The following is a 27,335-nucleotide window of genomic DNA, read 5'->3' on the forward strand; positions in this document are numbered from 1 at the left end:
TCAAAGGTGACAGGTTGAGCTCTAAAGGCGTCCTCTGAACTCCCACACACTTCGCTTTTCTTAATGAGTGATTTGAGGCATGCTTGGGATCTTGCTACCCCTTACTTAAACTGACCCCCGCATAACCGTGAGGGGGATCCAAGGGATACTTGTTGAAGTGAAACGGCCTGCCCATCTGGAACATCTTTTGCCCTCCCCCGGGACGGTAGAATAGGGAGTCTCGTCCACGGTGAGTAGACACACCTCTCCCTCCACGCGTGCGCCCCCTCCCCCAACCTCTTCCATGTGCACTCACCGTCCGTCAATAAGTGTGACGTGATCGTTGATCTGCATCTTGAGTTTCCCCGCCTCGCAAAAATCCTGAAGGGCTTTCACTTCCAGTGGACGGGCCTCAGAGAGAACAAGCATCTGATCAATAAAGCGCTCCATGGCCTAGTGAATCCATTTAACCCACTCACCCGTTAACCCATACTCAACCACCGGGCCGCACTCTATTTCAAATTCTTTCATGGGATGTGGGCATCGCTGGCGAGGCCAGCGTTTGTTGCCCGTCCCTAATTGCCCTTGAACTGAGTGGCTTGCGAGGCCATTTCAGAGGGCAGTTTAAGAGCCGACCACATCGCTGTGGTCACATGTAGGCCAGACCCGGGTCAGGACGGCGGATTTCCCTCCACTGAAGGACATCGGTGAACCAGACGGGTTTTTTTTTAACGACGAGCGACGATCGCTTCATGGCACCATTCCCGAGACTAGCTTTCCACTCCAGATTTTTATTGATGAATTAAATTTAAATTCCCCCAGCTGCCCAGGTGGGATTTGAACCCGTGACCCCGGGGGAGGGGTTATTAGCCCGGGCCTCTGGATTACTAGCTTTTGTTTCAGTGACGTTACACACTGCGCCTGATTAACCCGAACTCACCCATTCAGCCACCGGCAGCCGTGCCAACCTGCACTCAGCACCTAACCAGCCGTCGCACTCATGAACCCACACACTCTTGTTAACCCCCCCCCCCGCCCCCCCCGCCCACACTAGCTGCTCAGCGGCAAGCTTCCTGTGAGGAGACCGGGCCGGGTTGCCCACTCCCCGTTTCTCTGCAGTGGCTTGTGCTGTGAAGGGCAGACACCGGGTCTCGCCTCCACCCCCCCCCCCCCCCCACCCCCCCGCCACGGAGGAATAGCCCGGCACCGCTCCCTGTCTGAGTGGCATTCTCCAATTTCCAAGGAGGGGGCTCTGGCGTTGGCGAGTCGGGGAGTGTGGTGGTGAGCTGAGGGAGGCCGCAAACCCGACAACGGAAACAGGATGAGGCAATGGTACCTCCTTGATGAGCGGGCGGAGAGCACTGAAACTCGGCCGGTCCTCGGGGGCCGCGGACCAGCACTGCAGCGCCAGGCCATAAATATTGGCCGGACAGTCGGGGGGCTGCTCCAGTCTCTTCTTTTCCCGATCAATCAGCATTAAAATCTGGAGAGAGAGAAAGAGACAAAATCCCTTAGCCTCACTGCACAGACCATCATTGTAGCATTGGATAGATGGGGGAAGGGGCGAGAAATTGGGGGAGGGGATGATAGATGTGGGGGAGGGGATGATAGATGTGGGGGAGGGGATGATAGATGTGGGGGATGGGTGATAGATGTGGGGGATGGGTAATAGATGTGGGGGTGGGTGATAGATGTGGGCGATGGGTGATAGATGTGGGGGAGGGGGTGATTGATATGGGGGATGGGTGATAGATGTGGGGGAGGGGGTGATTGATATGGGGGATGGGTGATAGATGTGGGGGATGGGGTGATTGATATGGGGGATGGGTAATAGATGTGGGGGATGGGTAATAGATGTGGGGGAGGGGGTGATTGATGTGGGGGATGGCTGATAGATGTGGGGGATGGCTGATAGATGTGGGGGATGGGGTGATTGATATGGGGGATGGCTGATAGATGTGGGGGATGGGTAATAGATGTGGGGGAGGGGGTGATTGATGTGGGGGATGGGTAATAGATGTGGGGGAGGGGGTGATTGATGTGGGGGATGGCTGATAGATGTGGGGGATGGGGTGATTGATATGGGGGATGGGTAATAGATGTGGGGGATGGGTAATAGATGTGGGGGAGGGGGTGATTGATGTGGGGGATGGCTGATAGATGTGGGGGATGGGGTGATTGATATGGGGGATGGCTGATAGATGTGGGGGATGGGTAATAGATGTGGGGGAGGGGGTGATAGATGTGGGGGATGGGTAATAGATGTGGGGGAGGGGGTGATTGATGTGGGGGATGGCTGATAGATGTGGGGGATGGCTGATAGATGTGGGGGATGGGGTGATTGATATGGGGGATGGCTGATAGATGTGGGGGATGGGTAATAGATGTGGGGAAGGGGGTGATTGATGTGGGGGATGGCTGATAGATGTGGGGGATGGGTAATAGATGTGGGGAAGGGGGTGATTGATGTGGGGGATGGCTGATAGATGTGGGGGATGGGTAATAGATGTGGGGGATGGGTTATAGATGTGGGGGATGGGTAATAGATGTGGGGGATGGGTGATAGATGTGGGGGATGGGTGATAGATGTGGGGGATGGCTGATAGATGTGGGGAAGGGGGTGATTGATATGGGGGATGGCTGATAGATGTGGGGGATGGGTAATAGATGTGGGGGAGGGGGTGATTGATGTGGGGGATGGCTGATAGATGTGGGGGATGGCTGATAGATGTGGGGGATGGGGTGATTGATATGGGGGATGGCTGATAGATGTGGGGGATGGGTAATAGATGTGGGGAAGGGGGTGATTGATATGGGGGATGGCTGATAGATGTGGGGGATGGGTGATAGATGTGGGGAAGGGGGTGACTGATATAGGGGATGGGCGATCGATGTGTCTGCGACTGGTGGAGCTTGCGGGGAGGATCAATTCAGAATGCAACGACTCCACCAGTTCTAGTCTGTGCAACCCATCTTCATAGCTTAACCCTTTAAGCCCCGGGATCATTCTGCTGAATCTTCGCTGCACCCTCTCCAAGGCCCAGATATCCTTCCTGAGGTGTGGGGCCCAGGACTGAACACAGTCACTCCAGATAGGGCCTAACCAGAGCTTTATATGAGTGACGCCTGACTTCCACCTGTTTGGGATTGGCTTCAGCACACAGTGAAGCCACTGCACGTCAATGCAAAAGGTGTGACAGGAAACCCGGTTTCCTGTTGGAACTCTTGAGTGGCTGCACCTCCTGCAGGTACAGTACTGGACTCCCAGCCCTAGTCGGCGCTGGTGCTGGAGGCCCTGTCTTTGTGCGGTCAACAAAGGAGGGCGGTGCACCTCATAGAGTAGAACCTCACGCCACAGAAAGAGGCCATTCGGCCCCTGGTGGCGGGTGCCGCAAACTCTCAAGCGGAGCCATGGATGTACGACCGCCCGGCGAAAGCAACCAATCGGAGCGAAGCGCCGCCATTTTGTTTTGGCGCCTGAGGGCGAGGGATGGAAGGAATGGGTGCGGGTGAAACATAGAGAGCTTGTGGTCGTGCGTGCTGCCATGGGGCAGTGCCGGACACTTCTGGGGAGATCGATGGCCCCTCAACACACAAAGTGCCTGGAGGAAACGGCTCAAGAGTTCCTACAGGTTTCTTGCCACACCTTTGCGTGGGAGTGCAGCGGTTCTGAAGGTGGACAAAAAAAGGAGGGGAAACGTATACATTTGCAGGGCTACGGGGAAAGGTGGGGGAGCGGGACTGGCTGAGTTACTCTTGTGGAGAGCTGGCACAGACGCGACGAGCTGAACGGCCTCCTTCTGTGCTGTAACCACTGTGTGATCTTGTGACACCTGGTGGGCAACTCGGTTACTGCAACGGGCATTTTTGCATAACAAAGCTCACTCAAAGACAGAAAGAAACTTGCATTTATATAGCGTCTTTCACAACCTCAGGATTTCCCAAAGTGGTTCAGATTTAATGACATACAGCTTGAAGTTATGTTGATTGATATTGTCCCCAGGACAGTGGGGAGTATATCTTTGCCCTTCCAACAGTGACAATTCTGGGGCCTTTCACATCCACCTGAGAGGGTAGATAGGGCCTCCGTTTAACAGCACCGCTGACAATGCAGCAGTCCCTCTGTACCGACACTGGGGGTATCAGTCTGGTTTACAGGCTCAAGTCTCTGAAGCAGGTCTCAAACACACAACCTTCTAACTTAGAGATAAGACTGCTACCCACTGAGACACAGCTGACACCTCATACTATATACTGCTATATACTGCTCGGAATATCATAATATTGTTCCCGAAATGAGCTTCCGATCTCATATTCATGCCATCACTAAGACCGCCTATTTCCACCTCCGTAACATCGCCCGACTTCGCTCCTGTCTCGGCTCATCGGCTGCCGAAACCTTCATTCGTGCCTTCGTAACCTCTAGACTTGACTATTCCAACACCCTCTTCGCCGGTCTCCCACATTCTACCCTCCGTAAACTTCAGCACATCCAAAACTCTGCTGCCTGTGTCCTAACTTGCAGCACGCCCTTTGAACTATCACCCCGCTGTGCTCGCTGACCTACATTGACTCTCGCTTAAGCAACACTTTGATTTGAAAATTCTCATCCCTGTTGTCAAATCCCTCCGTGGCCCTCAGTCCCTCCTCCCTATCTCTGTCATCTTCTCCAGCCCCTACAACCCTCCGAGATTTCTGCACTCATCCAATTCCGCCCTCTTGACCATCCCCCGATTCCCATCGCTCCACCATTGGCGGCCGGGCCTTCAGCTGCCTGGGGGCCCTAAGCTCCGGAATTCCCTCCTTAAACCTCTCCGGCTCGCTCTCTCCTCCTTCAAGACGCTCCTTAAAAACCGACCCCTCTGACTGAGCTTTTGGTTACCTGTGTCTAACATCTCCTTATGCAGCTCATTGAAGCACCTTGGGACATTTTATTACATAAATACGAGGTGTTGCTGTTGTTTCAATTAAATATGGAAAACGTACAGCACAAGAGGAGGCTATTCGGCCCTTGGTGCCTGTGCTGGCTCTTTGAAGGACCATTCATGCTGCGTTCCACACTACAGGCCTTTTGTCTGTAACCCCTGTGAGTTCCTCATCCTCACGAATCTGTCCGACCCCCGTCTAAAATTACTTCTATAATCAGCTTCCACCAATGTTTCTGGTCCAGCATTCCCCGAATCCCGACAACTCCCCGAGTTGCTCCTCCTTTCCCCTCGCGGTCTTTAGCCGACGATTTTCAATGCGTGTGCTGCGTTTCCTGACCCACTGCCAGAGGGAATGGTTCCTCTCAATCTACTCTATCAACGCCGCTGGGCAGCTCGAAAATCGCCGGGCCCCTGATTTTACCTCTCGGCCGTACATTCCCATCCAGGGCTCCTCGCAGTACGAGAACAGCTCCCACAACACCACTCCGAACATCCAGACGTCAGACGCGTGGGAGAAACTTCCGGATTTCAGGCTTTCCGGGGCACACCTGGGGGAGAAAAAAAAAAAACGGGAGAGCCCAGCTGTCAGTGAGTCCGTCCGCTGGTTGAAAAGGGGGAAGCTATCTTTGCTTTGTTGGTTTCCACTCCTTGGAGGGGAATTTTCAAGCAGTTTAGCATCAATGGATAAAGCCCCCCACGCAATAATTGACCCAACTGGCACTTGGTTTGGCGGGACTTCCTGCCAGCACTTTTGCCCGTGGTCGAGACCCCCCTGTCGCCAAGACAAAATCCAGGCCACAGTCTCTCTCTCTCTCCCTCGCACACACAAACACACACACACTGCGTGTATAATCTCACCATGCGAAGGGGATCTTGCGACGGGCTTGCATCACATAATGGTCGGAGTTCGACAGTGAGCGTGTCAGGCCGAAGTCGGCGATCTTCACCAGGTCCTCGGAGGCGAGAAGGATGTTGCGGGCGGCCAGGTCGCGATGGATGAAATGGTTGCTCTCCAGGTACTCCATGCCCTCGCACACCTGCAGCGCGTACAGCCACAGCAAGTGAATGGGGAAGACCCCGTGTCTCCCTCTCAGGTGGTCGTACAGAGACCCCAATGGTGCCAACTCCGTCACCTAAACCAACGGAGAAAGCATCAGGAAGGGTTTTGCTGGGGTTAAATAAGGAGAAACTGTTTCCAGTGGCGGGAGGGTCGGTAACCAGAGGGACACAGATTTAAGAGATGAGGTGAATTTTTTTTTTAACGCAGTGAGTTGTTGTGATCTGGAACGCGCTGCCTCAAAGGGAGGTGGAAGCAGATTCAATCGTAACTTTCAAAAGGGGTAATCGGAGAAATATTTGAAGGGGAAAAATTTGCAGGGCCACGGGAGAAAGAGCAGGGGGGCAGCGGGATTAATTGGAGAGCTCTTTCAAAGAGCCAGCGCAGGCACGATGGGCCGAATGGCCTCCTTCAGTGCTGTAGGATTCTATGATTTAACGTCTGAAAACGTGAGAAAAAATAAAGAGTGAATGACAAGGGAAAGAACAGAGAGAGAGAGAGAGAGGGAGGACTGCAGTTACTGTGTGTTAATCACTCTCCATTCACAGTGATCGGAGGGTTAAGTAATGCAGTAGAGGGAATTTTACTCTGTATCTAATCCCGTTTTTTTTTTTTTTACAAGGTGACCTTTATACCCCAGGCCCCTTTTATATTTTTCACATCGAGGGGGCCTTTATCCCTCAGGCCCCCTTTATGTACATATTTACAGTTTTAAAATAACTTTATTAAAACAGATAAATAAACAAAAAACTCAAATTAAAATGCCATTCTCGGCGTCGACGATGCACTCCAGTCCCTGCGGTGCCCACCGGTCGCGGAAGGCCTCAAGCGTACCGGCGGACACCGCATGCTCCTTTTCCAGGGACACCCGGGCGCGAATGTAACCGCGGAAGAGGGGCAGGCAATCGGGGAGGACGGAACCCCCGACGGCCCGCAACCTGGACCTGTGAATTGCCACCTTGGCCAGGCCCAGGAGCAGACCGACGAGGAGATCCTCCTCCCGGCCCAAGCCCCTCCGCACCGGGTGCCCAAAGATCAGGAGCGTGGGACTGAAGTGCAGCCAGAATTTGAGGAGCAGCCCCTTCAGATACTCAAATAGGGGCTGCAACCTCGCACACTCCGTATAAATGTGGAACACGGACTCGTCCAGGCCGCAGAAAGTACAGGTGGCCTGGGAGTCCGTGAACCTACTTAAAAGCCTATTGCACGGGACTGCTCTGTGCAGCACCCTCCACCCCAGGTCCCCGATGTAAAGGGGGAAGACTCCCGCGTAGAGAGACCTCCATCGGGGTTTCCCCTCGCCGCCAGATGGCAACGCGGACCGCCAGGGCGTGTCCGGCCGGCTGACGAGGGCGAGGAAGTGGAGAGTGTGCAGGAGCAGCCCGTACAGGAAACCCCTCCGCGCCGATTGGAATGGCACGGAGGGCATTTCCGAGAGGCGGCTCGGGTTGTGCGGGACCGGCTCCCGAGGAGGGTTTCGGGGCCTGGGTCCGATGAGCAGTTCCGGCCGAGCGGGGGTCAGCTCGGCCGGGATCACTCCGCACTCCCGAGCCCCCTCGCCACCCGCAGTGAGGGGCGTCCCGGGGGTTTCGGCTACTCCTCCGCCCGCCGGACCGTCCCCGGAGTCGGCCGCCCGGACAGCCGAGGCGCTCTCCTCCGCCGGCGGGGGAGCGCCCTGCCTGGAGGCGACCATGTTCCAGACTCGGAAAAGATCCCGGTAAAAGACAGGCAACTCCCTCAGAGAGGCGCGGCTAACGGACTCCACCGGGAGCTGCGTGTCGTCTTGAAGGCAGTGACACTGGCGGAAAAAATACGTCGCCAGCGCACACCATCTGGGAGGACGCTCGACGTACAGGTATCTCTGCAGGGTCCGAAGGCGGAGAGTCGCAGCCTGGGTGCGGACGCACACCAGCGACTGACCGCCCTCCTCGATCGGGAGACTCAGGACCGCGGCAGAGACCCAGTGTTTCCTCTTGCCCCAGAAGAAATCGACGAGTTTCTTCTGGATCTTGGTGGCAAATACAGGGGGCGGGGCCAAAGTGACCAACCGGTACCACAGCATGGAGGCCACCAGTTGGTTTATGACCAACGCTCGGCCCCTGTAGGAAAGCACTCGGAGCAGTCCTGTCCAGCGCCCCAGCCGAGCGGTGACTTTCGCCTCCAACTCCTGCCAGTTTGCCGGCCAGGCTTCCTCAGCGGGGCTAAGGTGGACTCCCAGATAGAGGAGGTGCGTGGTGCTCCACGCAAAAGGTGTCATCTCCTCCGGCAGGGAGTCCACCCGCCACTGACCAACCAGGAGTCCGGAACATTTCTCCCAATTGATCCTCGCGGAGGACGCGGCAGAAAAGGTCTGCTGGCAGTCGCGCATCCTCCGCAAGTCAACGGGATCTGTGATTGCGAGGAGCACGTCGTCGGCGTAAGCCGAGAGGACGACCCGCATGGCCGGCTCGCGCAGAGCCAATCCCGTCAACCTCCTGCGAAGCAGGCACAGGAAGGGCTCCACGCAGATGGTATACAATTGGCCGGACATGGGGCACCCCTGACGCACTCCTCTCCCAAATCGAAGGGGCGCCGTCAAGGACCCGTTAACTTTGACTAGACACTCTGCGGCGGCGTATAAAAGTCGGACCCGGGCCACGAAATGCGTCCCGAGTCCGAAAGCGCGCAGAGTCCCGAAAAGGTAATCGTGATCCACCCTGTCGAACGCCTTCTCCTGATCGAGGGAGAGAAAGGCGACCGACTGACCAGTCCTCTGGGAAAGATGGATCAGGTCCCGGACCAGGTGGATGTTGTCCTGGATGGACCGGCCCGGGACCGTGTAGGACTGGTCGGGGTGGATCATGTGGGCCAGCACGGAGCCCAGGCGGGTAGACATAGCCCGGGCAAAGATCTTATAATCCGTGCTGAGGAGGGAGACCGGACGCCAGTTTTTAAGCAGGCGGAGATCGCCCCTCTTCGGCAGCAGGACGATGACCGCCCTGCGCCACGAGAGGGGCATCTCCCCGGTCGCCAGGCTTTCCCCCAGGACCCGCGCGTAATCGTCCCCCAGGACGTCCCAGAACGCCCTGAGGAACTCCACGGTCAACCCATCCAGCCCTGGGGATTTGCCCCTCGAGAGCTGGTGGAGGGCGCCAGTCAGCTCCGCCAACGTGAGCGGAGCCTCCAATCCTTCGGCGCCCTCCGGGCTGACCTGCGGCAGGTCCTCCCACAAAACTCTGCGCGCATCCTCGCTGGACGGATCCGGAGAGAACAACGCACTGTAATAAGTCCGGACCAGGAGGCCCATTCCCTCCGGATCCGTGATGGAGGATCCGTCGTCGGCCAGCAGCTCGACGAGCTGCTTACGGACCCCCCGCCATTTTTCCAGCGAGTAGAAGAAGGGAGAGGCGCGGTCCAAATCTTCCAGGATCTGGATCCGCGACCTCACGTACGCGCCTCGGGACGCTATGAGCTGCAGGTCCCTCAGCGCGCCCTTCTTCTCTTTGTACGCCTGCCACAGAGCCGGGTCCGCGACGGCATGACCGAGGCGGGACTCCAAGTCGAGCACCTCCCTCTCAAGGCGCCCGATCTCGGCTTCCCGCCTCTTGGTCGACCCCTTCGCGTACTCCTGACAGAAGACGCGGATGTGAGTCTTGCCCACATCCCACCATAGCCTCAAGGAGGGGAAGCCCCCCTGCTTCCTTCTCCAGTCGGCCCAGAATCGACAGAACGAGTCCCGAAATCGCACGTCCTCCAGCAGCCGGTTGTTAAAGTGCCAGTACGCGGACCCCGCCCGCGTGCGGAGCGGAGTGAACTCCGCCCACACCAGGTGGTGGTCCGAGCACGGCACCAGCCGCATGGAGGCCGCCGAGACGCGGGAGACGTGCGCCTGCGAAATGTAGAGGCGGTCGATTCGCGACCCCCCTCCTCCAGACCTCCACGTGAAGGCGCTGGAGTCGGGATGGAGATTCCGCCAGACGTCCACCAAGTTAAGGGAGCTGATCAGTCCCCTCAACTTCTCCACCGACGCTTGGCCGCGCTGGGGACCGGAGCGATCCCCCACCTCGAGGGTGCAGTTAAAATCCCCCCCGAGGATGATACACTCGCCGCTATCGATGGAGCTCAAGAGAGCGGACACTTCTTCAAAGAAGCGCGCTTGCAACGCGCCGGGCCTGGGCGCGTACACGTTCACAAAGTGGAGCGGCACACTACCCAGGCGAACGGCGAGGTGGAGCAAGCGGCCCGGCACTAGCTCCTTGACCCCCAAGATCTCCGGCTGAAAAATCGGGGCCAACAAGATAGCCACCCCACTAGAAATAGGGGTGAGGTGACTCATGTAGACCCCACCCTGCCACTCCAGGAGCCAGGTGGCTTCGTCTCCCGGAACGGTGTGGGTTTCCTGCAGAAAGCTCACCGCGTATCTCCCTTCCCTAAGGACTGAGAGATTGTGAAATCTGCGGTGAGCCCCTCTGCTGCCGTTGATGTTGAGGCTGGCTATGGTTATCTTCATGTCAAAGGTACGTAAAACCCGTCACCAACAGCTCACTGTGAGGAGGGAGTGGAAGTGCACCTGGCCCTCCACTCCCCCAGCAACCCATTGAGGAACACATTAAAACGGCGCCTCTCAACCAGTTTCACGTCCGCGCGCTTGCCCGCTATCTTAAGGGCGGCACGGACGGACTGGATGATCAGCGCCAGATTCGACCAACGGTCGAGGGCCAGCTGAACTTTATTGCGGCAACCTCTGCAAGCCGCGAGGAAATCCCGGAGTTCCGCCGTGGGGATGAGAGGAGATTCGGTGGGAGGCACGAGGGACTCCACCACCTCACTGGCGATGGAATCAAGATCATCCTCCGTGCCCCGCACCGAATCCCCATCCTCCTCCGGGTCGTCACCGCCAGCGGCCGACACATCCACCACACACTGTGGGGCGGACGTCCCGGCCGCGCCAGCTGGTCCCGCCTCCGTCACGATCCCACCCCCAGGATCGATGGCGGAGGAGTCCTCTCTGGGTTCTATTGTGAAACTGGAGCCTGTAGGCACCAGCGGTTCAGGACCCCCCTCCACCTCCATCCCCAGGCCAATGACTGGTCCAGGGGAGACAGAAGTTCCGGACTCTGGGAAACCAGCCGGAGCCGAGACTGGAGGCGGCGAGAGGAGGCCATCTCCCGCTCCGCCAGCACCCACAGGCCCAGCAGATGGGGCAGCATTCTCAGTTATAACTGGGTCGGGTGTCTCCTGGTTGGTGGTGGACTCCGGCTGGGAGGCCCGACCCTCTGGGGCCTCGCCCTCCCCTTCATTCAGGGCACCCGACCCAGTAGCAGTGGCGGAATGGGCGGTTTCCCCAGGCTCCCCCACCACAAGCAGGGCCCCACTTACTCCTTCAGGAGGGGCCTCATGTACCGGGGCCATCCCCTCCCCTCTATTCTGAGGAATAGAGTGCTCCTGCCCGGACTTTGCAGCCTTGGTGGTGGCGGTAGGGGGAACCTGAGGACCAGAAACAGGAGGCAGCTCCCCTCCAACAGATGGGCCCTGCACCTCAGGGCCCTGTGTTATTTCTGTGGAGGGGTGCCTTCTCCTCTTTTTCGCACTTGGGCGCGGAGACTCAGAGACCTCCATGTCATCAGAGGCCTCCGCCTCCGCACCCTTTTTTCCCTTTTTAGTCACCCTGGGCCTGAGCCCAGCCCTGGGACAGGTGGATTCCATGGGAATGGGCTTTGGGCTGAGCTCAGGCTCGGGTTGTGTCAAAGTGTCCAGGGGACGCGCCTCATGATGTTTCTTTTTTCCCCGCGTCTTCCTTCTGCTCGGACGGACGCTCCCCTCCCCACCAGAGGCTGTGAAAACCACAGCCTCCGGAACCGACTGAGCGGTGTCTGTTGGATCTGCGGGGGGAGTGGGAGGAGGTGCTGTGGAACCACTCTGGGCCGCCGAGGTGGAGCTGGCGGCCGGGAGGTTGGGGCAGTTCTTACGAACATGCCCCACCCCCTTGCAGACGTGGCACCGCGCTCCATCCAAGGTCCAGAAGACGCGGTAGGCCGTCCCCTGAAACTCTATACTGAAGTGGCCCTCCAAGACCTCCTCCCGCGCCAGCTGCATGAATAGCTGGCGGCGGAAGGAGTAGACATGTCGGAGGCTGTGCTCCCGAAGACCGAGCGGGACTGGGGTGATCCCTGACCTCACCTCCCCCAGATGGTGCAGGTGGGGGAGGAGGAGCTCATCAGGAATGAAGGGTGGGACGTTTGACAAGGTTACCCGATGTGCAGTGGCCCCCAGAGGGTCCACTGGCAGGAAAATCCCACCCACTGTGAGCCCCGTACTCAGGGCGAGGGACACAGCCCGCTCGGTCTTCAGGAAGAACACAGCCTTCCCATACATCTTTGAGGCTGCAACAATGGCCGAGGGGCCGACAACCACGGCCATTGCCTTAACACAAGCCTCAATAGTCATATTAGGATGGGTGTAACTCTTCACCCCATGCTTTGATGTTAAGATTTTAAATGGTGACGGGGCCACAGGAGCAGCTGTCGCAGCTGCTGCAGCATAGGAGGGCCCCGCCACCGGAGAGGACTGAGAAGTCATGGGGTGGAAGAGTTACAGGCACTTTGCTGAGAGAAAAAAAAGAAAAGAGCAAATACAATAAATCAAAAATGTAACACTTAAAGGATGTAGCACAGGGGAAGAGGCTGAGGGAGAGGAAGGCCAAGAGGAATCAGTCTTTGTTAGTATTGCACAAGTCTTGTAGCTGGTCTTCCAGTTGGGAGGGTGGGGTGGGGTGATGTCTTCACCTGGGTCAGCTGTAAGCTGCCCAGGCACACGCCTCCTTCGATGTTCAGATAATAAGTCTCTTCACCTGGGCAGCTCCAGCTGTCCCAGGCTTAGTAGTTGGGGTGGGGAGGGAGCTCCCTATCCAAAGATGTTAAACACAGGAGCTCCCTATTGAACAATACAGCCCCACCCAAGGTCTTCAGGTCTCTTCTTTCCCCACCCCCAACAATCAATGAAAAAGACTTTCAGTACAAAACAAACTCACAAAAGTTCTTCCAGTTCTCTGCCTTCCTTCCTTTGTTGAAAATGTGGAAAAACCCTTCTTTCAGTCTCAGTCTCTCCCTCTTGCAGCAGCCTGCAGCCTCCAACCTCTGCACACAGCAACAGTCAGCTGCACCTCATTGATGCACTCAGGCTCCCAAATCAGAGAGCAGCCAATCCCTGTGCTGTACCTGTCCTGGGAGTGTTTGATGGGGACAGTGTAGAGGGAGCTTTACTCTGTATCTAACCCCGTGCTGTACCTGTCCTGGGGAGTGTTTGATGGGACAGTGTAGAGGGAGCTTTACTCTGTATCTAACCCCCGTGCTGTACCTGTCCTGGGAGTGTTTGATGGGGACAGTGTAGAGGGAGCTTTACTCTATCTAACCCCCATGCTGTACCTGTCCTGGGAGCGTTTGATGGGGACAGTGTAGAGGGAGCTTTACTCTGTATCTAACCCCCGTTTTTTTTTTTTTTTCTTTTTTTTTTCTTAACCCCCGTTTTTTTTTTTTTAACCCCGTTTTTTTTTTTCAAGGTGACCTTTATACCCCAGGCCCCTTTTATATTTTTCACATCGAGGGGGCCTTTATCCCTCAGGCCCCCTTTATGTACATATTTACAGTTTTAAAATAACTTTATTAAAACAGATAAATAAACAAAAAAAAAAAAAAAAACTCAAATTAAAATGCCATTCTCGGCGTCGACGATGCACTCCAGTCCCTGCGGTGCCCACCGGTCGCGGAAGGCCTCAAGCGTACCGGCGGACACCGCATGCTCCTTTTCCAGGGACACCCGGGCGCGAACGTAACCGCGGAAGAGGGGCAGGCAATCGGGGAGGACGGACCCCCCGACGGCCCGCAACCTGGACCTGTGAATTGCCACCTTGGCCAGGCCCAGGAGCAGACCGACGAGGAGATCCTCCTCCCGGCCCGAGCCCCTCCGCACCGGGTGCCCAAAGATCAGGAGCGTGGGACTGAAGTGCAGCCAGAATTTGAGGAGCAGCCCCTTCAGATACTCAAATAGGGGCTGCAACCTCGCACACTCCGTATAAATGTGGAACACGGACTCGTCCAGGCCGCAGAAAGTACAGGTGGCCTGGGAGTCCGTGAACCTACTTAAAAGCCTATTGCACGGGACTGCTCTGTGCAGCACCCTCCACCCCAGGTCCCCGATGTAAAGGGGGAAGACTCCCGCGTAGAGAGACCTCCATCGGGGTTTCCCCTCGCCGCCAGATGGCAACGCGGACCGCCAGGGCGTGTCCGGCCGGCTGACGAGGGCGAGGAAGTGGAGAGTGTGCAGGAGCAGCCCGTACAGGAAACCCCTCCGCGCCGATTGGAATGGCACGGAGGGCATTTCCGAGAGGCGGCTCGGGTTGTGCGGGACCGGCTCCCGAGGAGGGTTTCGGGGCCTGGGTCCGATGAGCAGTTCCGGCCGAGCGGGGGTCAGCTCGGCCGGGAGCGCTCCGCACTCCCGAGCCCCCTCGCCACCCGCAGTGAGGGGCGTCCCGGGGGTTTCGGCTACTCCTCCGCCCGCCGGACCGTCCCCGGAGTCGGCCGCCCGGACAGCCGAGGCGCTCTCCTCCGCCGGCGGGGGAGCGCCCTGACTGGAGGCGACCATGTTCCAGACTCGGAAAAGATCCCGGTAAAAGACAGGCAACTCCCTCAGAGAGGCGCGGCTAACGGACTCCACCGGGAGCTGCGTGTCGTCTTGAAGGCAGTGACACTGGCGGAAAAAATACGTCGCCAGTGCACACCATCTGGGAGGACGCTCGACGTACAGGTATCTCTGCAGGGTCCGAAGGCGGAGAGTCGCAGCCTGGGTGCGGACGCACACCAGCGACTGACCGCCCTCCTCGATCGGGAGACTCAGGACCGCGGCAGAGACCCAGTGTTTCCTCTTGCCCCAGAAGAAATCGACGAGTTTCTTCTGGATCTTGGTGGCAAATACAGGGGGCGGGGCCAAAGTGACCAACCGGTACCACAGCATGGAGGCCACCAGTTGGTTTATGACCAACGCTCGGCCCCTGTAGGAAAGCACTCGGAGCAGTCCTGTCCAGCGCCCCAGCCGAGCGGTGTCTTTTGCCTCCAACTCCTGCCAGTTTGCCGGCCAGGCTTCCTCAGCGGGGCTAAGGTGGACTCCCAGATAGAGGAGGTGCGTGGTGCTCCACGCAAAAGGTGTCATCTCCTCCGGCAGGGAGTCCACCCGCCACTGACCAACCAGGAGTCCGGAACATTTCTCCCAATTGATCCTCGCGGAGGACGCGGCAGAAAAGGTCTGCTGGCAGTCGCGCATCCTCCGCAAGTCAACGGGATCTGTGATTGCGAGGAGCACGTCGTCGGCATAAGCCGAGAGGACGACCCGCATGGCCGGCTCGCGCAGAGCCAATCCCGTCAACCTCCTGCGAAGCAGGCACAGGAAGGGCTCCACGCAGATGGTATACAATTGGCCGGACATGGGGCACCCCTGACGCACTCCTCTCCCAAATCGAAGGGGCGCCGTCAAGGACCCGTTAACTTTGACTAGACACTCTGCGGCGGCGTATAAAAGTCGGACCCGGGCCACGAAATGCGGCCCGAGTCCGAAAGCGCGCAGAGTCCCGAGTATCTAACCCCCGTGCTGTACCTGTCCTGGGAGTGTTTGATGGGGACAGTGTAGAGGGAGCTTTACTCTGTATCTAACCCCCGTGCTGTACCTGTCCTGGGAGTGTTTGATGGGGACAGTGTAGAGGGAGCTTTACTCTGTATCTAACCCCCGTGCTGTACCTGTCCTGGGAGTGTTTGATGGGGACAGTGTGGCGGGAGCTTCAATTTTTAGCTAACTATTACATGGTGCAGACTGCTCAGAGAGAAATGCTTCCAATTCCCAACATTGATCCCCCTCCAGATGGACATAGAGGAAAGCCAGTTAACCAAGGAGAACAGTCCTAACTCAGTGTTCTGTAACAATATGATTTTTGCTGGATCTAAACTTGATTCTGTTGAATAATGTTTTGCTGCTTGAGAATACAACAGATGGGCCATATATTATACATTGAATTATTTATCTCAGGTTCTGATCGGCCCAGCCTCAGTCTGATTTCCCCGGGGGGGGGGGGGGGTTTGTCATCTGAGGGCCCAGTAACAAAATCAAGATACGAACATATGAATTAGGGGCAGGAGTAGGCCAATCGGCCCTTCAAGCCTGCTCCGCCCCCAATTCAATAAGTTCATGGCTGAACTGATTACTCCACATTTCCACCGACCCCCGACAACCTTCCACCCCCTTGCTTATCAAGATATGAAAACAGTGATACGTGACGCAGAGCCCGAGGCCTGTGCCAGGTTTGAATAAATGACAGGCGGTCATTGTAAATCCCGGAGCAAGGCCAACCCAGGCTCCTAGCCGGAACCCTGCAGGCCCCAATCAAGGCTCAAAGCCAGAATCCGGGTCCTAACTCCGAATCTAGGCCCCAGGGTCCAACCCAGAATCCAGGTCCAAACCCAGAATACAGGCCCCCACTCCAGAATCCAGGCCCCAACCCAGAATCTAGCCCCCAATCCTAAATCCAGCCCGCCAACACGGAATCCAGCCCCCAATCTTAAATCCAGCCCCCTAACCAAGAATTCAGGCCTCAACTCAGATTACAGGCCCTGACTCAGATTACAGGCACCAGCCCAGAATCCAGGCCCCAATCCTGAATCCAGGCCCCAGCCCAGAATACAGGCCCCAGCCCAGAATACAGGCCCCAATCCAGAATCCAGGCCCAAGCCCAGAAAACAGGCCCCAACCCAGAATCCAGGCCCCAACCCAGAATCCAGGCCCTAAATTGGAATCCAGGACCTAACACAGAGTACAGTTCCCAGGCCGCATCCCAGAATACAGGTCCCAGCCCAGAACACAGGCCGCAACCCAGAATCCAAGCCCCAGCCCACAATACAGGTCCCAACCCAGAATCCAGGCCCAAGCCCAGAATCTAGGCCCCAAATTGGAATCCAGGACCTAACACAGAGTACAGTTCCCAGGCCGCAGCCCAGAATACAGGTCCCAGCCCAGAACACAGGCCGCAACCCAGAATCCAAGCCCCAGCCCACAATACAGGTCCCAACCCAGAATACAGTCCCCAGGCCCCAACCCAGAATACAGTTCCCAGGCTCCAACATAGAATACAGTCCCCAGGCCCCAACACAGAATACAGTCCCCAGGCCCCAACATGGAACACAGTCCCCAGGCCCCAACCCAGAATACAGTCCCCAGGCCCCAACCCAGAATACTGTCTCCAGGCCCCAACATGGAACACAGTCCCCAGGCCCCAACCCAGAATACAGTCCCCAGGCCCCAACACAGAATACAGTCTCCAGGCCCCAACATGGAACACAGTCCCCAGGCCCCAACCCAGAATACAGTCCCCAGGCCCCAACACAGAATACAGTCTCCAGGCCCCAACATGGAACACAGTCCCCAGGCCCCAACCCAGAATACAGTCCCCAGGCCCCAACCCAGAATACAGTCTCCAGGCCCCAACATGGAACACAGTCCCCAGGTCCCAACCCAGAATACAGTCCCCAGGCCCTAACCCAAAATCCAGGCCCCAGCCCAGAATCTAGGACACAGCCCAGAATACAGTCCCCAGGCCCAAACCCAGAATCCAGGCCCAAACCCAGAATCCAGGCACAAATCCAGAACCCAGGCTCCAAGCCAGAACCCAGGCCTCAATTTGGCCTGAAACCCAGAAAAGACGCACGGGTGTCGAACCCAGGCCCCAAGCCGGAACTCAGGCTCCAATCCCAGAGAATAGAGGCAAGGAAGGTTGAGACACAGATCTGAGAGAGGTTGGTGGAGCCACCGGTACAATATGTGAGACTCCCCGCCCAGGTGGAACAGTGTTGCTTGGTAACCCTGGCCAGACGGTACTCACCATTTTCATGGGGTGACTGAGGATGACCCCGTAGAGCTGGATGAGATGAGGGTGGTTGATAACGTACATTGCATTCACTTCCTGGAGGAAATCGGCCATGGCATCCATCTCGTTTGAAATGTCCGATCTCAAGCACTTTACAGCAACGTTCAACTGAAACACATGGGCGTGATTACACTGAGGGTGCGGGGAACCGCTGTCAGAGACCAGGACTTAACTAGAGGGCAGCATCAGTACCCTCTGGCACCGTGACATTGTGCGACGCACCAATAAATCCAAGCTACCCCGGCCCCGCGACTGCCAACCATTGCCCTTCTGGCCCATTGCCATTCTGCACCCAGTTCCCACTGGCTCCCACTGGGTGCCACTCTGCCCTCAGTGCCAACAATGGGGAAAGCAATGCTCGCCCTCCAACAACGCATCCACGTAGCCACGTTTCAGCCTGGACGGGGAATCCCAGTACCAGACTGGGGTGGGGGAGGGGGGAGAAAGACGGACGCCGTTGAGGGGCCTGGATCGGCCCAGCCATGCCCAGTGCCCACTGTCTATCAGAAAGTGCTGGACAGTGATGGTGAAAGAAAGACCCGCATTTCCATAGCGCCTCTCACGTCCTCGGGACGTCCCAAAGCGCTTGACAGCCAACGTTTTGAAGTGTGGCCGCGGTTGTAATGTAGGAAACGGGGTAGCCAATTTGCGCACAGCAAGATCCCACAGACAGCAATGTGATAATGACCAGATAGTCTTGTTTTTTTTTTAGGGATGTTGGTTGAGGGATAAATATTGGCCTCAGGACACCGGGGAGAACTCCACCCCCCACTCTTCTTCCAATAGTGGCCGTGGGATCTTTTACATCCACCTGAGAGGGCAGACGCTATTTCCGTGCAGGGTGGGACGAGCTGCTGCGCGGGCCCCTGCTCCGCGGCGGATACTCACAATGCGACCGTTCGGGAGCCTCCACTCCCCGCGCCTCACCACGCCGAACGAGCCGTTCCCCAGCCGCTCGTACAAAGTCAAATCCTTGTCGTTGATCAGGCACTTCAGGGCGAACTCTGACTCCTGGGCAGACGACGAGGCGCCACCCGCGTACACTGGCTGTTCGTAGTAATCGCCAGTCCTCGCGCTGAACATCTGCGGAGACAAAATGGCGGCATGCGAACGTCTGCACTGACAAAATGGCGGCCGGCTTAGCAACAACGCAAGCAACCTCTGCCCAACCCAAGCCGGCATGGAGTCTGAAGTGAATGGACAATCATTTATGCACATTATTCACAGCACGTTGAAGAAAACCTGGATGGAGTGCTACGTAGGGTTACCAGAATGATACCTGGAGTCCAATGGTAAACTGTTGGAGAGATTATGCCAACTGTGGTTGTATTCACTGGAATTTAGAAAGTTGATTTGATCAAAGTTTTCAAGATATTACGAGGAACAGCGAGGGTAGATAGAGAGAAACTATTTCCACTGGTTGGGCAGTCTAGGACGAGGGGGGCAGAGTCTAAAAATTAGAGCCAGACCCTTCAGGAGTGAAATTAGGAAACACTTCCACACACAAATGACAATTGATGCTCGATCAATTGTTAATTTTAAATTTGAATTTGATAGATTTTTGTTAACCAATTGTATTAAGGGATGTGGGGCAAAGGCGGGTATTTGGGGTTGAGTTATAAGTCAGCCAGGATCTGACTGAATAGCGGAGTAGGCCCGAAAATTATTTAATGTAACATGTAAAATTATTTAATGTAACAGTCTCTCATGCCATTCTAGAGCAAGAGAACACATTGCAGGTCTCAGTCAGCAGGAATAAAAAAACATTGAAAATAAAAATTACTATAAAACACCAGAAAGGGTGACTTTGAGTCTTGCCGGGCCTAAAACTCTAGGCCTAAATTTGTGCCTTGGCCAGAGAGGACATAAATACAGGAATGTTGCATCCTCTGGACTTCTCCTAACTACTGCAATGATCACCACAGTTCAAAAGTAATTCATTGGCTGTAGAGCGCATTTGGGAGGTCCTGAGGCGGTGAAAGGCGCCACATCAATGCAAGTCTTTCTTTTCTGCAAGAGGAGGTGGAGATATGTTAATCAGCCACGTGGCGCTCCGTCCGACGTAAGTTGCGGGAGGGGCGAATGACCCAGGGAATCCTCATGGACTATTGATAGGGCGTAACCACCCACCCCTCCCCCCAGTTTTTACCTGAAAACTTCCTCAGGAAGAAAAGGTCGCGCATCGCCGCACTTGCTCCACAGTGCCGCCAAAACTTTCCAGGAAATTCCGGACCCGAATCCAGCAAGTATTTAAGTGCGGAGGTGGTAGACGGGCCTCCCTGGAGATACTGGGCTCTGAGCAGGCCACAAGGCAGAACGTAAATTTTCTGGAACCGATGGGCAACACTGGTGGCAAAGGCGTTTGCCCGTAGCCAGGCAGCGGGAATGGCACACTGCCAGCCAGCACCCCCCCCCCCACCCCGCAGGGCACCTGGAAACACGGCTTCACCATCAAATTCCGGATGAGCTAAGGTGGAGAGCCGGATCAAAACCTACCGAGGAAAGGCCGGAGTGGGGGAGGGGGTTAAAGGTCACATGCATTTCTGTCGTCCCTTTCAGGACCTCAGGACCTCATAGCCAATGAGGTGCAGTCGCTGTTGTAACGCAGGAAACCCGGCAACCAATTTGCGCACAGCAAGATCCCACAAACAGCGATGTGATAACGAGCGACTAAACTGTTTCCTTGGTTGAGGGATTAATATTGGCTCGGAGGCTCAGGGAGCACTCCCCCCGCCCCCATTGCTCTTCTTCCAAGTAGTGATCTTTTACTGGAGAGGCCGGACGGGGGCCCTTGGTTTCAATGCCTCGTCCGAAAGACGGCACCTCCGACAATGCGGCTCTCTCTCGGTGGTGGAGCCGGGGAGTGTCGGCCTGGTTTACGTGCTCGGTGTGGGGGGGCGGGGGGGGTGGGACTCGAGGGCGCCACCTATTGGATCAGAAGTGTGAGCATTGCCCATTGAACACAGACTGGTTCGGTTCACGTGGGAGTGAAAGGGCCGATAGGTAAGGGAGGTGGGGGGGGAGCATGATGTCAGGGTGGGGGGGAGGGGGAGGTGGAAGTGTCCCAGATTGGCCCTCCACCATCGTCACCAGTGAACAGGTTATCTGGGCCATTTTTGCACCGCTGTTTGTGGGATCTTGCTGTGCGCCCCGTTGTCCACCTTGCGAGGGTGACCGCGCTCCCGAAAAGCGCCCCGTTGGCCGCAAAGCGCTCCGGGGCGTCCTGGGGTCGTGAAAGGCGATACAGAAATGCAAATCTTTCTTTGAAGTGAGAAGATTTTGTGTCCCGACCTCTGCCCGACAGACGCAGGGGCAAGATCAGCCCTCCGCTGTACCTTCGACATCCAGGATTTGGGACGCCCCATCATCCGCCTCCTTTTAACAGCCTCAAGCAGACGTCGGTGCCCTGAGAAGGAGAGGCAAACAGCAGGAAATATCCGTGAGAATCGACTGCAGCAGCACCCAGTAAATCTGTTCCAATCATTTCGGCTTCCCTGTGTTGAGGTGGGTCAGGGTTTTCCGGGGAGCTCAGTGCCAAAGGCCGCGGGGGGGGGGAAGAGGAACCTCAGCACGCATCGCCCGAGGGAGGGCGGAGTCCGGTGCCGCAGCCTCCCGGGGAAGGTATATCCCAGCGCACGCCCTACTGGGGGAGGGGAATTCCAACGGACACTCTCCCGTTACAGAGATAGGGAGGGGGATGAGGCCGTGGCGGGATTTGAAAACAAGGATGAGGATTTTAAGATCGAGGCGTTGCTGGACTGGGAACCAGTGTAGGTCAGCGAGCGCGGGGAGTGATAGGGGAAGGGGACTCGGTGCGAGTTAGGACACGGGGCAGCAGAGTTTTGGATGACCTCGAGTTTACGGAGGGTAGAATGTGGGAGACCGGCCAGGAGAACGTTGGAGTAGTCAAGTCTGAAGGGAACAAAGGAACGGAACATTAGCCTCCTGGGGAAAGGGAATATAAGAACACAAGCTCTCGGGGAAGGATAATTTCAGCACACAGCTCACCAGAGACACCGTCCACACCTAATATTGGGATGGATTGGCTCTCTGTGTCTGTCATCGACTTTGTAATGTGACAGATTGGTCAGGGTGGTCCCCTGGTGTCAACGACTGAGGGTGAAATTCTGATGTAAGGAAAACACACTCTTCAAACAGCCGCGAGTGTCGGAGTTTTTTTATTAAATTCACTCCTGGGACGAGGGCATTGCTGGAAAGGCATTTATAAACCTGTTTTTTGACGGAACGGTGCGGTTCGCTAGGCCACAGGTTCGTTGGCAAGCAGTTCAGGAGCAATAGCATCAATGTGGGACCCGAGTCACCTATAGGCCAGGATCAAAAGTTTCCTTTCCAAAAGAGATGAAGAGATATAGCGTGGTGAAAGAGAGAGATAGTACATGGGGTGGGGTGGAGAGAGAGAGAGAGAAATATGGAGGGGGGAGAAATAGAGAGAAAGAGACACATGGCTGCGAGTGAGAAAGAGACATGGGGCCAAGAAAGAGAGTGAGACCCCCTGGGCGGAGAGAGAGAGTGAGACATGGGGCAATGAGAGTGAAACCCGGGGAGTGTGATGGGGTGGGGGGAGGAGCGGGGCAGAAAGAGAGTGAGACACAGGACAGAGAGAGTGAGACCTGCGATGAAGGAAGGGAGAGAGACATGGGACAGAGAAAGAGAGTGAGACACAGGACAGAGAGAAAGAGTGAGACACGGGACAGAGAGAAAGAGAGAAAACGTGAGACACGGGACAGAGAGAGAGAGTGAGACATGGGACAGAGACAGAGTGAGACATGGGACAGAGACAGAGTGAGACATGGGACAGAGAGAGAGAGAGAGAGAGTGAGACACGGGACAGAGAGAGAGAGTGAGACATGGGACAGAGAGAAAGAGTGAGACCTGGGATGAAGGAAGGGAGAGAGGCATGGGACAGACAGAGAGAGAGATCTGGGACAGAGAAAGAGAGTGAGACACAGGACAGAGAGAAAGAGAGTGAGACACAGGACAGAGAGAGAGAGAGAGAGTGAGACATGGGACAGAGAGAAAGAGTGAGACACGGGACAGAGAGAGAGAGAGTGAGACATAGGACAGAGAGAGAGAGAGAGTGAGACATAGGACAGAGAGAGATCTGGGACAGAGAAAGAGAGTGAGACAAGGGCCAGAGAGAGAGAGAGTAAGACACGGGACAGGGAGAGAGAGTGAGACACGGGACAGAGAGAGAGAGTGAGACCTGGGATGAAGGAAGGGAGAGAGGCATGGGACAGACAGAGAGAGAGATCTGGGACAGAGAAAGAGAGTGAGACACAGGACAGAGAGGAAGAGAGTGAGACACGGGACAGAGAGAGAGAGAGAGAGTGAGACATGGGACAGAGAGAGAGAGAGAGTGAGACATGGGACAGAGAGAGACAGAGTGAGACACGGGACAGAGAGAAAGAGTGAGACACGGGACAGAGAGAGAGAGAGAGAGAGACATAGGACACAGAGAGAGAGATCTGGGACAGAGAAAGAGAGAGAGAGTGAGACATGGGACAGAGAGAGAGAGAGAGAGAGTGAGACAAGGGACAGAGAGAGAGAGAGAGAGAGAGAGAGTGAGACAAGGGACAGAGAGAGAGAGAGAGTGAGACAAGGGCCAGAGAGAGAGAGAGAGAGTGAGACATGGGACAGAGAGAGAGAGAAAGAGAGTGAGACATGGGACAGAGAGAGAGAGAGTGTGAGACATGGGACAGAGAGAGAGAGAGAGAGAGTGAGACATGGGACAGAGAGAGAGAGAGAGAGAGTGAGACATGGGACAGAGAGAAAGAGTGAGACACGGGACAGAGAGAGAGAGATCTGGGACAGAGAGAGAGAGAGAGAGAGTGAGACATGGGACAGAGAGAGAGAGTGAGACACAGGACAGAGAGAGAGAGAGAGTGAGACATAGGATACAGAGAGAGAGATCTGGGACAGAGAAAGAGAGTGAGACAAGGGCCAGAGAGAAAGAGAGTGAGACACGGGACAGAGAGAGAAAGAGAGAGTGAGACACGGGACAGAGAGAGAGAGAGTGAGACACGGAACAGAGAGAGAGAGTGAGACCTGGGATGAAGGAAGGGAGAGAGACCCGACACAGAGAAAGAGAGTGAGACACGGGACAGAGAGAAAGAGAATGAGACATGGGACAGAAAGAAAGAGTGAGACACGGGACAGAGAGAGAGAGAGTGAGACATGGGACAGAGAGAGAGAGTGAGACACAGGACAGAGAGAGAGAGAGAGTGAGACATAGGATACAGAGAGAGAGATCTGGGACAGAGAAAGAGAGTGAGACAAGGGCCAGAGAGAAAGAGAGTGAGACACAGGACAGAGAGAGAAAGAGAGAGTGAGACACGGGACAGAGAGAGAGAGAGTGAGACACGGAACAGAGAGAGAGAGTGAGACCTGGGATGAAGGAAGGGAGAGAGACCCGACACAGAGAAAGAGAGTGAGACACGGGCCAGAGAGAGAGAGAGTGAGACACGGGACAGGGAGAGAGAGTGAGACACGGGACAGGGAGAGAGAGTGAGACCTGGGATGAAGGAAGGGAGAGAGGCATGGGACAGACAGAGAGAGAGATCTGGGACAGAGAAAGAGAGTGAGACACAGGACAGAGAGGAAGAGAGTGAGACACGGGACAGAGAGAGAGAGAGAGAGTGAGACATGGGACAGAGAGAGAGAGAGTGAGACACGGGACAGAGAGAAAGAGTGAGACACGGGACAGAGAGAGAGAGAGAGAGAGACATCGGACAGAGAGAGAGAGATCTGGGACAGAGAAAGAGAGAGAGAGTGAGACATGGGACAGAGAGAGAGAGAGAGAGAGAGAGTGACACAAGGGACAGAGAGAGAGAGAGAGAGAGTGAGACAAGGGACAGAGAGAGAGAGAGAGTGAGACAAGGGCCAGAGAGAGAGAGAGAGAGTGAGACATGGGACAGAGAGAGAGAAAGAGAGTGAGACATGGGACAGAGAGAGAGAGAGTGTGAGACATGGGACAGAGAGAGAGAGAGAGAGAGTGAGACATGGGACAGAGAGAAAGAGTGAGACACGGGACAGAGAGAGAGAGATCTGGGACAGAGAGAGAGAGAGAGAGTGAGACACAGGACAGAGAGAGAGAGAGAGTGAGACATAGGATACAGAGAGAGAGATCTGGGACAGAGAAAGAGAGTGAGACAAGGGCCAGAGAGAAAGAGAGTGAGACACAGGACAGAGAGAGAGAGAGAGTGAGACATAGGATACAGAGAGAGAGATCTGGGACAGAGAAAGAGAGTGAGACATGGGACAGAGAGAGAGAGTGAGACACAGGACAGAGAGAGAGAGTGAGACACAGGACAGAGAGAGAGAGAGAGTGAGACATAGGATACAGAGAGAGAGATCTGGGACAGAGAAAGAGAGTGAGACAAGGGCCAGAGAGAAAGAGAGTGAGACACGGGACAGAGAGAGAAAGAGAGAGTGAGACACGGGACAGAGAGAGAGAGAGTGAGACACGGAACAGAGAGAGAGAGTGAGACCTGGGATGAAGGAAGGGAGAGAGACCCGACACAGAGAAAGAGAGTGAGACACGGGACAGAGAGAAAGAGAATGAGACATGGGACAGAAAGAAAGAGTGAGACACGGGACAGAGAGAGAGAGTGAGACACAGGACAGAGAGAGAGAGAGAGTGAGACATAGGATACAGAGAGAGAGATCTGGGACAGAGAAAGAGAGTGAGACAAGAGCCAGAGAGAAAGAGAGTGAGACACGGGACAGAGAGAGAGAGAGTGAGACACGGAACAGAGAGAGAGTGAGACCTGGGATGAAGGAAGGGAGAGAGACCCGACACAGAGAAAGAGAGTGAGACATGGGACAGAGAGAAAGAGAATGAGACATGGGACAGAAAGAAAGAGTGAGACATGGGACAGAGAGAGAGAGAGTGAGACATGGGACAGAGAGAGAGAGTGAGACACAGGACAGAGAGAGAGAGAGAGTGAGACATAGGATACAGAGAGAGAGATCTGGGACAGAGAAAGAGAGTGAGACAAGGGCCAGAGAGAAAGAGAGTGAGACACAGGACAGAGAGAGAAAGAGAGAGTGAGACACGGGACAGAGAGAGAGAGAGTGAGACACGGAACAGAGAGAGAGAGTGAGACCTGGGATGAAGGAAGGGAGAGAGACCTGACACAGAGAAAGAGAGTGAGACATGGGACAGAGAGAAAGAGTGAGACACGGGACAGAGAGAGAGAGAGTGAGACATGGGACAGAGAGAGAGAGTGAGACACAGGACAGAGAAAGAGAGTGAGACACGGGACAGAGAGAAAGAGTGAGACCTGGGATGAAGGAAGGGAGAGAGACATGGAACAGAGAGAGAGATAGAGACCTGGGACAGAGAAAGAGAGAGAGTGAGTTAGGGGACGGAGAGAGAGATGGAGACCTGGGCAGAGTGAGTGAGACGCAGGATGGAGAAAAAGAGTGAGACATGGGACAAAGAGAGAGAGAGAAACATGGGATGGAGAGAGAGATGGAGACCTGGGACAGGGAGAGAGTGAGACACGGGACAGAGAGAGATAGAGACACGGGACGGAAGAGAGAGAGAGACAGACATGGGAAGGATAGAGAGAGAGAGAGATGGAGACATGGGGTGGAGAGAGAAAGAGAGTGAGACGTGGAACAGAGAGAGAGAGAGAGAAAGATGGAGTCACGGGGCAGTGAGAGGTGAATGTGATCTCCACTCTGAACACCAGATTAGATCAGAAGTGATTTGTACCTGGCCGTCCCATTCCAATTCGTTCCAGGTCAACAGTCTTAACGAAGTCAAAGTGTGAGAGGCGGGTGACATTGAGATCATCGCGAATCCTCAGGTAGAACTGTTCCAGCTGGACCTCTTTGAGCAGCTGAAGGAGCCATTCAGTTCCTTCGTCAGGTGACATCATGCTGAGCTCTGTCTGTGGGAAGAAGGGTGGGTTTGTACAGAGTCTGTGATTGAATATCAGCAGCACATAGAAAGTAGGAATCAGAATTTTACAGTCTAGGAGGCCTTTCGGTCCATCACTCTTGTGCCTACTCTCTGAAAAAACCTCTCCACTTAGCTCCATTGCTTAGCCTATTTAAATCTTTCTTTCCAAATAGGGGTATCGAGGCCTGGGAGAGGTTGCGGAGGATATTGACTGGAATGGGACCAGGGATGAGGGACTTCCGTTAATGTGGAGGGACTGGAGAAGCTGGGATTGTTCTCCTGAGAGCAGAGCAGGTTAAGGGGAGATTTAATCGAGGCGTTCGGAATCATGAGGGATTTTGATAGAGTGAATAAGGGAGAAACTGTTTCCAGTGGCGGGGAGGGTCGGTAACCAGAGGGACACAGATTTAAGATAATTGGCAAAACAAACAGGGGGGGGGGGGGAGATGAGGAGAATTTATTTTTTAACGCAGTGAGTTGTTGTGATCTGGAACGCGCTGC

The 27,335-nt window shown here is 55.5% G+C and overlaps 1 protein-coding gene across 2 annotated transcripts in view; it reads right to left on the bottom strand.

The window, feature by feature from the left end:
* The window catches only part of LOC137357559 (activated CDC42 kinase 1-like), a 43,676-nt gene extending 16,865 nt beyond the window's left edge, over nt 1-26,811 (bottom strand). The window contains exons 1-8 of one of the 2 annotated variants that reach the window (XM_068023979.1): nt 26,646-26,811; nt 21,241-21,311; nt 18,794-18,988; nt 17,861-18,013; nt 5,766-6,040; nt 5,329-5,455; nt 1,316-1,462; nt 296-390 (exon numbers count right to left, since the gene is read on the bottom strand). In XM_068023979.1, the coding sequence (XP_067880080.1) occupies nt 296-390; nt 1,316-1,462; nt 5,329-5,455; nt 5,766-6,040; nt 17,861-18,013; nt 18,794-18,988; nt 21,241-21,311; nt 26,646-26,811 (1,229 nt within the window). The remainder of the gene's footprint in view (nt 1-295; nt 391-1,315; nt 1,463-5,328; nt 5,456-5,765; nt 6,041-17,860; nt 18,014-18,793; nt 18,989-21,240; nt 21,312-26,645) is intronic. The other variant, XM_068023978.1, reaches the window with a different exon arrangement.
* Nucleotides 26,812-27,335: the final 524 nt, after the last annotated feature.

The sequence above is a fragment of the Heterodontus francisci genome, chromosome 48, assembly GCF_036365525.1.
Source record: "Heterodontus francisci isolate sHetFra1 chromosome 48, sHetFra1.hap1, whole genome shotgun sequence".
NCBI lineage: Eukaryota > Metazoa > Chordata > Chondrichthyes > Heterodontiformes > Heterodontidae > Heterodontus > Heterodontus francisci.